The sequence below is a fragment of the Nesoenas mayeri genome (assembly GCF_963082525.1).
Source record: "Nesoenas mayeri genome assembly, chromosome: 7".
Taxonomy (NCBI): Eukaryota; Metazoa; Chordata; class Aves; order Columbiformes; family Columbidae; genus Nesoenas; species Nesoenas mayeri.
In genome coordinates, this window is record NC_137551.1 from 17,994,846 (window position 1) to 18,008,550 (window position 13,705).

Genomic DNA, 13,705 nt, shown 5'->3' on the forward strand with positions numbered 1-13,705 from the left:
TAATTTGATATGGAAGAAAGTGAGTTACAGCCACAAAGCAACTGAGGGAACCAGATGGTTCCGAATACACTGCAAGGACATCGCTCTTCAAAACATTCACCTGAACTCCAGCACTGAATCCCCGGCCTGCCCAAGTACAGCTCAGAACATCTAATCAATGTACACAGGCAACAGCCAAATATCAGTCAGCCGCATTACCTTGTTCAAAATTAAACAATGAGGGATAAAAAACAAGCAACCAAGGCAGTCTAATGTGTGACCAAGTAATTTCTAAAATATATGTTCAAAATTATAAAAGGACTCTTGGTATTCACAAAATAGCCATGCTCTGTATGTCTTTTCCAGTTTCCTTTGGAATTTCAGTACAAGTGAACCAGTGGAGATTGAGAGCAGTTTCAAAATCTAGGGGCATCCATAAAGTGGATGCAACGCATTCCTCCTTCACATCAGCAATTGTACACTTAAAAGAGAAAATTCCTTTCTAGAAAGTACTACAAGAGGACTATAAGTGGACTATACCACAGTGAAAATTAAATGAGGGAAAACCAGCCAGTTACAATCTTATTTTTCTGATGTAACTACTCAAGATAACCGATTTTATAAAGAATTCCGTTCCAAGGATCACATTAGAGACACTCAGACATTTTTCTCCACTTTCCATCATCTTTCTAGCAAGCTGATGGGGTGACTGACAAACAAGTGAATAACTCAACTTTTTGGTGACCCTCTGTAGTGAATACTGTGTATATTTGCAATGACCTACTCCAAGCCATATTGTTAAATTTGCAGTAAACATAATCATAATATTAAAAATACCCAAGAACAAAATAAAAAGCTGCAAAAAGTAAGAAAGTCATAACTGGGGTGCGTGTGGGTAGTTTGTTTCTTTGTTTGCTTGTTGAAGAAGAGGAATCCCAGCCAACTGCACTTCCAGCATTCTCAGGGGGATTCTCTTTGAACTAATTAACGAAGAATTGGACTCTCACTAGGACAAACTCAAAACAATTGAAAAAGCTAGAAATCCCTTCTATTACATAATTTGTCTGGCTGATTCCAAATCAAAACACAGGCTGAGATCCAAACTGGAGGAAAAGGCTAACAGAATATAGTTCCTCCTGTTTGCCCTTAGCATTTAACACCAGAGAACTCAATGTCTAACCACATTTTTTGTTTGCAGAGGCAGCTACATCACAGGCTGCTGCAAAATGGTAAAATGTGGAAATAAAGCACACAGCTCAATTCAGAATGAACACATTTCAGAAGACTCAGAGCAACTGCCAACCTCACGACCCAGTATGTTCTCAATAAAAACTGTTTTTTCTGACTACAGAAACACTGTCAAAAAGAGGTGTTAAAAATAATTACATTGGTATGGGAGTTCTGAAATTCAAGCAAATCCCAGATGATGACAGATCCCTCACCAGGCCAGACTTACTGGCAACATACTGTGTACAGTAAAGTACCTGCAAGTGTTCCATGTTGGTAATATCATACATGACTTAATAGAGTGGATAAATAATTGTTTAGGCAGCAAACCCATGTTCACATACTTCTCAAAATAACTCTGACCAGAGCCTGGGAATTGCCAGCAAATGCCTTTAAAGCAGGCAACAGTATCCTTTAAAAATATCTCTCGTTAGAGTAAAACTTCTGTACGAAGAAATTAAGTCTCTCTACAGATAAAACATAAAAAGTATGAAGCAAGTACAAGCAACACAACCCTTGCCAGTGCAGGTCTGCAGAACCCAGAACAGCAACATCTCAATATGGTGAAAATAATGACAATTATCACAACAATAATGTTAGCTATTGTGTTTCTCATGTCAGCAAAGAGACTGAGGATTACAAATACGCATAAACTACTGAAATGATTTTTCATTTTAATGCAACTAGTGGATGATAGCAGACAGAGCAATTGCTGCTTGCTTTTAATGCGGTCAAGAGAGCTCAAGGAACTAGGCCAAGACCCAGAAAAACACACAATCACACACTGAACCAGAGGAGAACAGTCAGCAATAAGCATCTCAAAGTTGAATAGAAACAATCACCTTTTCAACCATCAGTCTGACCTGTAGATCTGTACAAACCAGTTTCATACACCTCTGCCAAACTAAACATGTATTACTTTGCACAGAACTATATTTTCAAAACTTCAGCTCCTTTCCAGCAAGTTAATATATCCAACAACACTTAGAGCAAATGAAGTTTATAAGCTTTGCCCTGTGCCCAACACTTATTCCTATATCTCAGGATTCACAGCTTTAATAAACACACCAACACTGTTCGCCTTCTTGACACCAGCAGAGTGTTCCATACTGAAACCTATGGGTCCCGGCAGCAGAATCCAAGAGAGCTACCCAACCTGGACACGCATTCAGCATCTCTCTCTTGTTTTGGGTTCTTTTGTTTTGTTTTGTTTTAAAGTTTTCATCCTACCCTCAACTCTAATCTTGACTATTCAAGAGACACAGGCAGTTACATATCTGGGACTAGAAAAAGTTCTCAAATTGATTAAGAATTCAAAACTTAGGCTGCTCTGGAAAGCCTACAGTCGATGCAAAATGTACTTTCTGGTCCTAATCCAATAACAAGTGAGCATTTGTCCATGGCATAACACAGCCAGATTTCAGCACAGTTCAACATAAAATGTATTCTCCGCTCGTGTAAGGCAAACATTCAGAAGAAAACAAAGTTTTGCAGCTCCAGATACAGAGAGATTAATGAGGTAGCTGATGGTCATGTAAGTGAGCAGTAACAGCAAAAGTACTGACAAAGGATTGAAAAAGAAGGAAGGAGATATAAAGAAGAGCAGAAAGGGTTGTGTAATTTCTGTAACTGTATGTCTGGCTCTGCTTGGTGTAAACTCCACCTGAATTCTAGGGTCAAGGTGCCTCAGGATAAAAAAGAAATTATGTTTCACTTAACAACAAACAAATAAAAAACATCACACCAAGCAAAGAGTTAGTAGCTATATGATAATTTCAAATAATTTTAATTGCTAATGTTATCTGTTTTCTTGTCATTAAAAAGAAATTACTATCAAAAGAAAGGAAATATAACAACTCTTGAAGAAGACACACTGTGGTTTGTTGACTTCTTTGTGACAGTCTTCAGGCCTTCTTGCTCTACTATTGCAAAAGAAAGTTTGCAATTTACTAGAAAAAAAAAAATAAAGAAATAGACAAAGAACATAGACTGCTCTATACAATGATGGCTTACATGCCTTACCAGGAATAGTGTTATAGCAGTCACAAAAACCTCTATGAAAACTTAGTGTATTTCAATGGATTCAAGTGGGAACCTCTATTTAGTTATTCCCAGCCAAGTCTGTAGTTTGTTTATAGAAAACTGTTTTCACATTTCCAAGAGACAGGCCACCAGACCTCCTCAGAAAAGCAGTACTCACTCAAAAGACAGCTTTGTCTCAAGATCCAGAGTAAATATTCGCTTTCAATGTTTGATCAAAAACTATCCTGACAGTGATCCTACATCTGCCTTCTCTTTGCAGCTTTGCCATTGCTTCTGCAGATCTCCTGACTCACCAGCCCTCCCTGCCCCACACCTCCCAAGAGTCCAATGAGCATCTCCATGAAACCGGGTGACCTCACCTTTCATTTTGACAGTGGGAGAATTGGGTCCAGCCGATTGCTTCCTCCATCCTCTCCAGTTCTGGCAAAGGCTCTCTGCCTCAGAGATGAAGGAACAAAGAGAGTCTTCCTCAAAGCGATCCGAGTCTTCAAATGAAAACCTCTCCGCGTCCTCCCACTCTGCGAACATGAGTTCCATCACATCCGACAGGCGACGTGAGGGGAAAAGAAGAAAGACAGGAGCAGCACCGCTCGCTTTTAACAGGTGGACAGACTCGAGGGCTTCTGCAATACTTAAAATCTCGATTGTGATTTGATCCCCATACTACAGTATCAGGAAAAACAGAGCCAGTGCTGTCTGAAGTGGGAGAAGCAGGAAATCAGCTAAGGGGAAGCTCGTAAAAATCCCAGGAGGGGGGAAAAAGAAAAAAAAAAGTTCTTTAAAAAGTTAAAAAATGCTCATGTCCCCGAACTACCGGAGGCGGCGGGGGCCGGCTGGTCTGGAGAGCCGCCGCAGGCGGGACAGGTGCCGGCGGCCTGCGAGGGCTGGGGCTCCCGCCGCCAGCGGCCCGGCGGCCGAGGGCAGCGGCCGCTCTGCTCCGCGGGGCTCCCGCGGGCTCCCGCAGCCCGGCGCTCCCTGAGGTTGTGCTTTGCTCACTCTCGGTGCAGGAACCGGAGGGAGGGCGGGGAGGGGGCGGGGGGACGGGACAACTTCCCTCCCGCTCGCGGAGGCTCGAAAACGGCCCGGCGGGGGCAGCGTGACCTCCCGGCGGCTCGTCACCGGCGGGCGGCGGGCAGCGGCTCCGGCCTCATGGGGGCGCGGGCGGCGGGGAGAGCCCGGCGGGGAGAGCCCGGCGCTGCTCGCCGGCGGGTCGGGGTGGCGGGGGGGGCGGGTAGTGCAGCCGGTCGCCGCCGCCGCTCCCGTCGCGGTTGGAGCCCGCAGCTCTAGGTGCCCATGGCCAGCGGGGCCCCGCGCGCGGACGCCCCCCCGTGCCCGGCCCAGTGGCGGTTCGCTGTCCTGGCGCGGCGGCAGGAGCGGCGGCGGCGGGTCCCTGCCCGGCCCGGGCACCAAGATGGCTCCGCGCTTCCCAGCTTCACCTGCGACACCCCCCCGCCAGCTGAGCCCTACTTCCGCCTCGGCGCTTCCGGCTTCCGCCGCTGGGCTCCGGTGGCCGCGCAGGGCCTGCTGGGACAGCCGCGGTTCGGCGGGCTGAGCGGCGCGGCCTGCGGGCCCAGGCGGGGCCGCAGCTCCCGGGGGGTCGGTCGGGCCGACACGGGACTCGGCCCTCCCGGGTGGGCGAGCGGAAAAAGGGGTGCCCGGTAGTGGGGGGGTTCGCTCTGAAGGCGGCGTCCCGAGGAAGGGCCGCGGTGCTCGGCGGGACCAGCTGTCGCTTCTCAACGGGTGGGTGCACCCGGGGCCAGGCCGGGGCTGCGGGGCCGCTCCGCTCCGCTCCGCTCGGAGAGGCTGTAAGCAAACAAAGGGTGGGTGTGCCGGCTCGTACCGCCGGGGGCAGCGGGAGGGCGCGGGTTGTGCCGGGTTGTGCCGGGCTGCGGAGCTGCGGCCGCAGAACGAGCCGCGAGTGCGGAGTGAGGCAGAAATAACCGCCGTGACCAGCCGGTGGAGCCGAGGGGAGCACTGAACTGCCCGGAAACGTTGCTTGTTAAAAATACACAACACAACACCCACATTTTAGGAAAGAAGACGAAGGGAAGAACACAAAGGAACTAAAACACGAGTAAGCCCTGTTCGGCGATACCAGTCATGCCGCAGTGGTGCTTTTCCTCAGGCCGAGAAGGCCCCGGTCTCTGCAACAGGAGTCAGAGGGCCCAGCAGCTCCCGAATTAAAACAAAGCAGTTCACACACCAGTTACATAAAGGGCTGCACGGGTTAGGTAAGGTTTTTATATCCTACCTGCTCTGAAAGCAGGCTTTATTTTCTGCTTGAGCCTTTTCTGTAGCTCTGTTTTGTTTTGGAGATCTAATTTCATTGTTTTGTTGGGAAAGTAGATCAGAAAAATATCAAGTGGTAAGTTTTCTCTGTGAGCTGAGTAAGTGTCAGCTAAACGACCGTAGGCTGGACAATGGGTGAAAAAGAATGAAGTACTAAGAAATTAAGAAATGGTAATCCTAGAGCTGAGAGGAACTGAACTGGTCTGTCTGGAAACACTCACCATCCCCCTCAATTCAATCCCCCCTACAGACCTTGATCAACAAAAATTTCTGCATTAATTGTTGGGGCTTCGTTGCAGGTCTTGAGAGATGCCCTTGGACCTCAGTGGAAACTTCTTACATGACTTGTCCTTACCTGTGTGATGCTCACTGGTTTAAGGTCTTGAACACAGAAAGATGCATTAATGAAATGTCGATCAGCTGTAAGAGGAATGTTTACCCGAGTAAATGTCAGATCCTTCAGTGCCTCATAGTGTAACGTAACTTCTGGGAAGGGTCCGCATCCCAGGCAGAGGAGGGAGGGGGGTTTCCTACCACTAAAGAAAAAGGGAGAGTCTGCAGCCTACCAGTCCTCAACTGTTTCTGCCAGAATTCATCTAATGTAATGTGTTGCTTGGCCCAAGCTGTTGTTCTAAAAGCACTTACACAATTACTTTCAGGGATCCTCTTGAGGAGATATCTGAGGTAATAGGTATATGAAGAAAGTATTCACTTAATGTCTTTTTGCATAAATCATTTCCAGCTGAATAAACTCTCAGGGCATTAATAGGCTTGCTGTGCTTTTTTTTTTCTTCACAAAAATGTTTGCCATCAGGCTCTATGTGTACATTTTCATTTCACTGGAAGAGCTCGTTTATACTTTTGCATATACATATGGCAAGGCTTGACATCTGAAAGGTGATATTATCATTAATAGTCTGTTACACAATAATGTATTTATCAAAACCTGTTAAATCAATTCAGGATCTGTGAAATTCAGAGTCTCTTCCTTCGTGAAAATAAAATACCTGTTTTTCAGCTAGTGAGAAATACTATTAATTAACAATACTTGTTGTAATTACCCTGTGAGCTAATGACACACAGTCAGGCAATTAGGTAATTACTGTGCTCAGTCCCTTTCTACTGTGTGCAAGGGCAGGCGGAGAGTGATGCGTAGCAGACCCTGAGGATTTAAAGCATCACGTAGAGTAAAATGCTTTGCCCTTAGTTCTACAAAGTCAAAATGTTCAGACCTTGGGTTCCACGAAGGCGACAGTGACAGGACACTACATATCCTCAAAACCGCCCCAGCAGAACCTCAGTGCTGAGCTGGTGCAAAGTGACTCCACTGATGCAAAACTCTCCACCATGTCTGAAGGAGAAGCTTCATCAGTGTAACTCTAGCTGGTACCACACCGATCTCCACACTCAGTACTTCGCTGTCCAGCCCATGGGATCTTTTCCTTTTTTCTGTTGTCAGAGATCTGAGAATATAGTTTCTGTGTTTTTTTAAGGTAGATTCAGTCCTGGTACTCTCTTACATATTAATTTACCACACTCGGGGTTTTGTTAACCTTCTACCAAATGACTTCAGACTCAAAATGCAATGTAACACTTAACCATTACAAACAACAGTTTTGACCTGATCAACCCAAATCTGGTCTGAAGTCATAGCCAAGGTCAAAATGACAGTCAGTCACACTGCAGCATGCAAACTTGATTATTGTCTTCATCCTTCTGATGAAGAATAGTTTCCCTTGGACACAGCCCACCACAGTGTTACCAGGCAGAGATATGGGAGCTGTTTGGTTTCAGGAGGAGAAAATTTCTGTGCATAGCCCAATATGAGAATTTTAGGAAGTTTACAACAAAATCTCTGCTCTGGTGCTCATGTGGACACCTCAGGGACCTGAACCAATGCACAGTACAGGTTCTTACCTGGGCCCGCAATTTTGAATGGTTCTGGTTTCTCTTGATTTGTTTTGGGGAAAAGTGTTTAGAAGTGTTTCCTGGTGAGGAAAAAGTATTTAGAAGATTCCAGGAGGCTAAAATAATAAAAAAATACAACTGAAATTTTGAAGTGTACTTTGACAGGGAGGAAAAAGGTGAAGGAAGAGCAAAATAAGAAACTAAACACATTCCGTCCTAGGAGTGAAAAGACAACTACAGGTGAGATTCAGTACCCTGGCCTAGATGTTGTGGTACTTGAAATGGCATAAATGGGCAGGGAGGCATGGTGATGGCGTACGCCTGGTGCTGCTCACTGATACCTTTGGTCAACATTACATCAACAGAGCACTATCAGCTTTTACCAGAACCCAGCAGAGAATACATATTACATTGAGAAAAGGCAGAAACAAGGAACAGTAGAGAGATTTACTGATATGACATGCTTCGAATTATCAGGGGGCGTCAGCACATTATGTTTAACTGCATTAAATTGGACCAATCCTCATTCCCATTCCTTCTCCTTCCAGTTTTGGGATACCACAAACTGTGGCAATTTCCAAAGGAATCTTGCTTTCATTTTCTCAAGTACCACAGGCTGAAAGCATGGAAGAGGAAAGTAATGAGGCAAACAAAGGAGGGTGAGCATTTGCACTTCTATGTTAAAATGCATTTCAGGAGACTTGAAAAAAATGTCTTCTGGCTTGTTCATACCAGAGCTGCATATGTTGTTCCCCTGGCCAACATGAGGGAGTGCAGGTGTGATGACGTGCTTCTCCTTGTCCTCAGGGCTCTGGCTTGGAAAGGCACAGGAGTTCATAAACACTCATCCATTTTTTTCCAGCCAACTTATTACATGAGACAGCCATGTATTTTTCCTTGTGGATCTTCCAACAGACAAAAGCTGTGGTCACTGCTGAGGAGACCATGAGAAAGAGTATCTGACAAATTCAGTAGTCCTCTGCTCAGAAAAAATAAATTAAATAAGAAATCCTGCAGAGATTATCCTGCCACTAAGATGGTTTCTCCCTTCCTGTGATGTACCTTTTTTGTTTTTTCCTTTCTCTTGTTCCAGAAGAAGGAAACTGCTGTTCAAAATTTCTCTTCCTCCACTATACACAATTTTCAGAATGCAGCATTTCACATGAAAGAGAAGAGCACACATGCATAGCCTGAAGCAGAATTGCAATATTTACTTTTGTTTCCTGTCTTAAGCTCTCACTGGAGACTAAAAATCAAAGCAAGTCTGCGTTGCACACCAGAAGTGTCTGCTTTTCACTGGTGAGTTGTGGTACCCTACAAGTCATATCCAGCATGGTTTTATTTCTGATTACATGGAAAGTAAAACACATCCTTGCTATGGTTTGGATCTGACACAGACTCACTGAGTAGAGCACTCTAGAGATTTTTATCACTGCTGATGCAGCGGGACCCAGCTGTTCAGCTGCATTCTGACTCCGCACAGATTTCATTATCTTTTCACGTGCAATAATGCACTCAGAAATGACAAGCAAAGGCAAATTTTTAAAGCACACATATGGCTTTGTGTCTAAGACAGACATTGGATGTGCAGAAGAGTAGTTTCTCGTGCTCTGACAGTATGACACTATGGCAAACTGCAGATAATTCTTGTATCTTAAGTTCCTGTTCGTCCTAGATCACAGTTTGATGAGAAACTGATCACTGTTAATAACAGATATTATACATCTCCAAAGAAGTCATACCCATTGTTATTTATTTCAAAACAGTGGACCTGTAGAACAGATGGAACAAATCCTGCTTTAGCATAACAGAAGGGAGAGCACAGAGCTCATTACTTCTTGCTCTGCTTCTAACTAGACAAGAGGCTGTGCAAGATGCACAGAGCTTTCCCAGACACTGAATACTGGAAGGTGAAAGCAAAGCTGCTCTGAGGAGTCACAAGCTCTGGAAAACAAGTTTTCTCCATTTGGATTGAGCAAGTTTCCAATCTTTGGCTAATTCTTTCCACAGGAGACTTTGAACTGATGGTGTCTGAGGTTCTTTCTTTGGAATCTTACAGAATATGAACATATGCCTGATATTAAAGCCTTATTCAAAAGTGAATTCACTCTGACATAAGTCACTGCTATGTACGTACATACATGGAAAATGGAGTCAGTAGGGGAACACTTTGCAACAGCTGTTAAAATTATTGTTATAAAGCAGAAGACAGCAATTATGGCTAAGGCCTCATGTATGAACATAACTACTGCTCTTCAGAAAGCATAAGATGCTGTTTATAAGTAATAATGCCCGCAAGGGTTACTGAGTGTACTTTGCCTGGCCTCTTGTATTTCACAGGTTGCGAGTGTATTTCCCTCTTCCTTTCACAGTAGCCTGCAGGAGCATTTGTTTTCTTTTTCACACTTTGCTCTTTCTTCTGCCATTACCAAAGCTGCCAGTCTGACAGGTTCTAACATCCACTATGATTTCACAGATAAATTTCACAGCCAGTACAGGTTCATGAGGGCAAAGTCTTGCTTAATGAACTTAAATTTGTTCTACGACAAGGTTACCCACCTAGTTGACCAAGGGAAGCCTGTCAATGTGATCTTTTTGGATTTCAGTAAAGCCTTTGATACTCTCACAGTATCCTCCTGGACAAGATGTCCAGCACACAGCTGGATAAACACACAATGCAGTGGGTGAGCAACTGGCTGACAGGCCAGGCTCAAAGGGTTCTAGTAAATGGGGTTATGTTGTGCTGGTGACCAGTCACTAGTGGGGTTCTGCAGGGCCAGCACTCTTCAGTATCTTCATAAATGACTTGGACATGGGACTTGGGGGAATACTAAGTTCACCGATGACACAAAATTGGGAGGTGCTGTTGGCACTCTCAAGGGCAGAGAGGCCCTGCAGAGAGATCTGGACAAATTGGAGAACTGGCCAATCACCACCCACATGGAGTCCAACAAGGACAAGTGCCGGATTTTTCACCTGGGACATGGCAACCCTGGCTGTACATACAGACGGGGGGATGAGATGCTGGAGAGCAGCTCTGTGGAGAGAGATCTGGAGGTTCTGGTTGAACACAAACCAACACTGTGCCCTGTCAGCCAAGAGGGCCAACCGTGTCCTGGGTGCATCCAGCACAGCATTGCCAGCCAGGTGAGGGAGGTGATTGTCCCGCTCTGCTCTGCACTGGTGCAGCCTCACCTGGAGCACTGTGTGCAGGTCTGGGCAACACAGGATAAAAAAATAAATTAAAATAAATTAAACTACCAGAGAGTGTCCAGAAGAGGGCTACGAAGTTGGTGAAGGGTTTAGAGCAGAAGCTGTATGAGGAGCGCCTAAAGTTACTTGTTCAGCCTGGAAAAGAGGAAACTTGAGAGGAGACTTCATTGCGGTCCACAGCTTCCTCACAAAGGGAGGAGGAAGGGTAGGAGATGATCTCTTCTCTTTGGTTACCAATGACAGAACCCGAGGGAATGGCAGGAAGATGTGCCAGGGGAGGTTTAGGTTGGACGTTAGGAAAAGGTTCTTCACCCAGAGGGAGGTGGACACTGGAACAGGCTCCCCAGGGAGGTGTCACGGCCCCAAGCCTGGCAGTGTTCAAGAAGAGACTGGTTGATGCCCTCAGACACAGGCCTGAACTGTGGAGTTGTCACATGCAGAGACAGGAGTTGGACTTGATGATCCTTGTGGGTCCCTTCCAACTCAAAACATTCTATGACTCTACAAATGAAAGGAGTAGCATCAAGCTAAAAGGAATTGAAAAGAGATGTTCTCCATTTCTCAGAGGAGAAAGAAATCAACTGTTAGGCTGCAAGTCCTCTTTTGGTTTGGTTTGGTTTTTTTTCCAGCTGATGTCACATTTGGACATTTCCTCAGCTAAGGTGAAAAGATTGTGAGAGCACTTATCTCTCTCCCTTTGTGTGGAGAGCAGGTGTATCCACATTTAAGGAAACTCAGTAATTGATAACTTAGTTTGTCTAGATAGCGTATTAAGCTAACTAGCAATGCTACATACTTAAAAGCTTCCTAAGTACTCTGAGAAGCCTCTTTTGATGCAGGCATTAAGCAAAACATAGGTTCCCTAGCTTATATTGCTTTCCGTCTGCCAAGAAATAATCAAGCGAAGTCTCTAAATGTGACATTCCTTCTCTATCAATCTACAGTTTTAGAAATCAAATTACATTAGACATAGGAAGTCCATTCATTCACATCAAGACCAACATACACTCTTCTGCAATACATGTAAGCAATCTTGGCTAACTGAAACAATCCAGCAAATTCAGAGGTTCCTTGCTCTGCTGTATTTGCAAGCTTCTCACATCTTCAGGAGGGGAGGCTTTCTACACGCTATGAAACCTGCTCCTTCAGATGAAACTGGCCATGGCAAACTTTGCACTATATCTGCCTCTCAGCACATCAGTCTTTCAAAATGTGAAGATCAGGCACCTTAGCACTTAAATGTAGGAATAAGATTGCTAAGAGAAGATGATTCTGACGTACAACATTGTACAATGTTATATGGACAGTATATGGACAGTCTCTATATTTTGCACAGCCTTTCCTCAGAAAAACAGTCTTAATGTTAGACTTACAGATGTGAGGGGGTTTATTTTAAAAATTTAATCAATGCTATCTCTCATCAGAATTCAATGCAAGGTTCAATTGTCAATTCAACGTAAGGTTCTTTCTTACAAAAAGTGTGGTCACTACAAGCACATGCTGGTGCTCCATTTAAGAAAACCTACCTTGACAAGTTTGTGCTCATAAGCCTCAGTAAGGGTCAGCACTTTCTGAGTTATATGGTGTGTAACTGGCCTCTTTCATGTAAGAAAAAGGAGACACTAAAAAGAATATTCTGCAAGTCACAGTGACTGAAAATTATCTGAGCTGCTAGATACAGAGATAACACCCCTCAGTCACTTTTCTGTTTATGTAACCAGCAAGGGAGAAAATATTGTCTGGTTTTTTTTTTCCCCTATATCTACTTATTTGAGCAAGTAGGACCTATTGCAGGGTGCTCTGTAAAACAAATCATTTGGATCTTTAAAAGTATCTGGGTCCTTATAGGTAAAGAGTGTTTGTCTCAGTCCGTTTTACCTGCAGATCTCATGGTCCTGATGCATCCAGGAAGGAAGCTCTTTAACAGGATCCTCCTTCTTTAGGAGACTTAGGGATCTCAGATTAAATCAGCTGCTTCTATTTTCAGCTGTCCTCTCTAGATAGGTGACCAGCCCTTAGCAGGTACTGACAGCTGTTTTGTGAGCTGACTCAAAGGCTCCTAGCTTTTTGGGGCATATCATTTTTGGCCACGTGCCTGCAAAATTCTCTGGCAAATTCCTATAAAACTTACCATTCAAAACTCTAATGATTTTCCCAAGGTAATTTCCCATGTCTTCTTGAGGGAAGAAAAGTAGATTTGTGTAATTCTGTAATCACATTTGGTGCTGAGTCCAGCAGCCTATATTTATTTGGGATGGTTAACTATACTAATAATAGTAGCAGGAATTTAGTGAGCAGTGGCACACACCTTCCTTATTTCTTCAGGCATCTTGTGCATGAACACTCCTGCCTCGGCTGAACAGAGGCACCCAGTCCAAAAACAGTGCCTCACCCCCAGGTGTCAACAGTGAAGTTGCATCAGTTTAAGCAAATTGTTAAACCTGTGTAACTGTGAAGACAAGCCTTGTAGGACAATAAAGTTTTCTCAGGTCTTAATGAACCTAGCTGTGGTTTAAGTGTTTGGAGAGTTAAAAGCGTTTCTGTTGAGACCTCAGTATAGTTGTGTTGAGTCACAGCGTCTCCTTAGTCTTGCTAGAGATAATGAAATGGTAAACCCGGAGCAGCTCCTCCGGTGTGTTTGGTTATTACTAGTTCTAAGAAACCACAGAGTGTTCAGTAGTTCACTTGTCCCTTCTTAAACAGGTCTCCATCCCGCAATTGGAGGCTGTAATCCTACTTTATCTCCAGCAAGCCTGTACATGCAAGCAAGGAGGGGGTAAATAGTAAGGAAGGAACTAACCATTAGAAGCACGTTTTCTTCTTTGCATTCAGCTCAGTTTTAAGCAGAGCAGATTAGTTAAACTGCAAAGAGGGTGGTGTTGTTTGAAGGAGGTTTGTTCTGCTGTTGAGAAGAAAGTAATAGAGAAGTAGAAGCTTTTGAAGTGGTTTCAGCTGAGTTGTCCAGCTATATTGCCACAGTAAATCTCTCCCACACTCCCTGTCTTCACAGTGAGGAGGGCCCGCCGCCTCGGCCGGCACGTCAGGC

At 44.6% G+C, this 13,705-nt stretch overlaps 1 protein-coding gene across 1 annotated transcript in view; it reads right to left on the reverse strand.

Annotated features, from left to right (window-relative positions):
• The window catches only part of ZSWIM8 (zinc finger SWIM-type containing 8), a 56,258-nt gene extending 51,687 nt beyond the window's left edge, over nucleotides 1-4,571 (reverse strand). The window contains exon 1 of the mRNA XM_080347752.1: nucleotides 3,609-4,571. Within this exon, the coding sequence (XP_080203878.1) occupies nucleotides 3,609-3,786 (178 nt within the window). The 5' untranslated portion in view covers nucleotides 3,787-4,571. The remainder of the gene's footprint in view (nucleotides 1-3,608) is intronic.
• Between the last annotated feature and the right edge of the window lie 9,134 nt (nucleotides 4,572-13,705).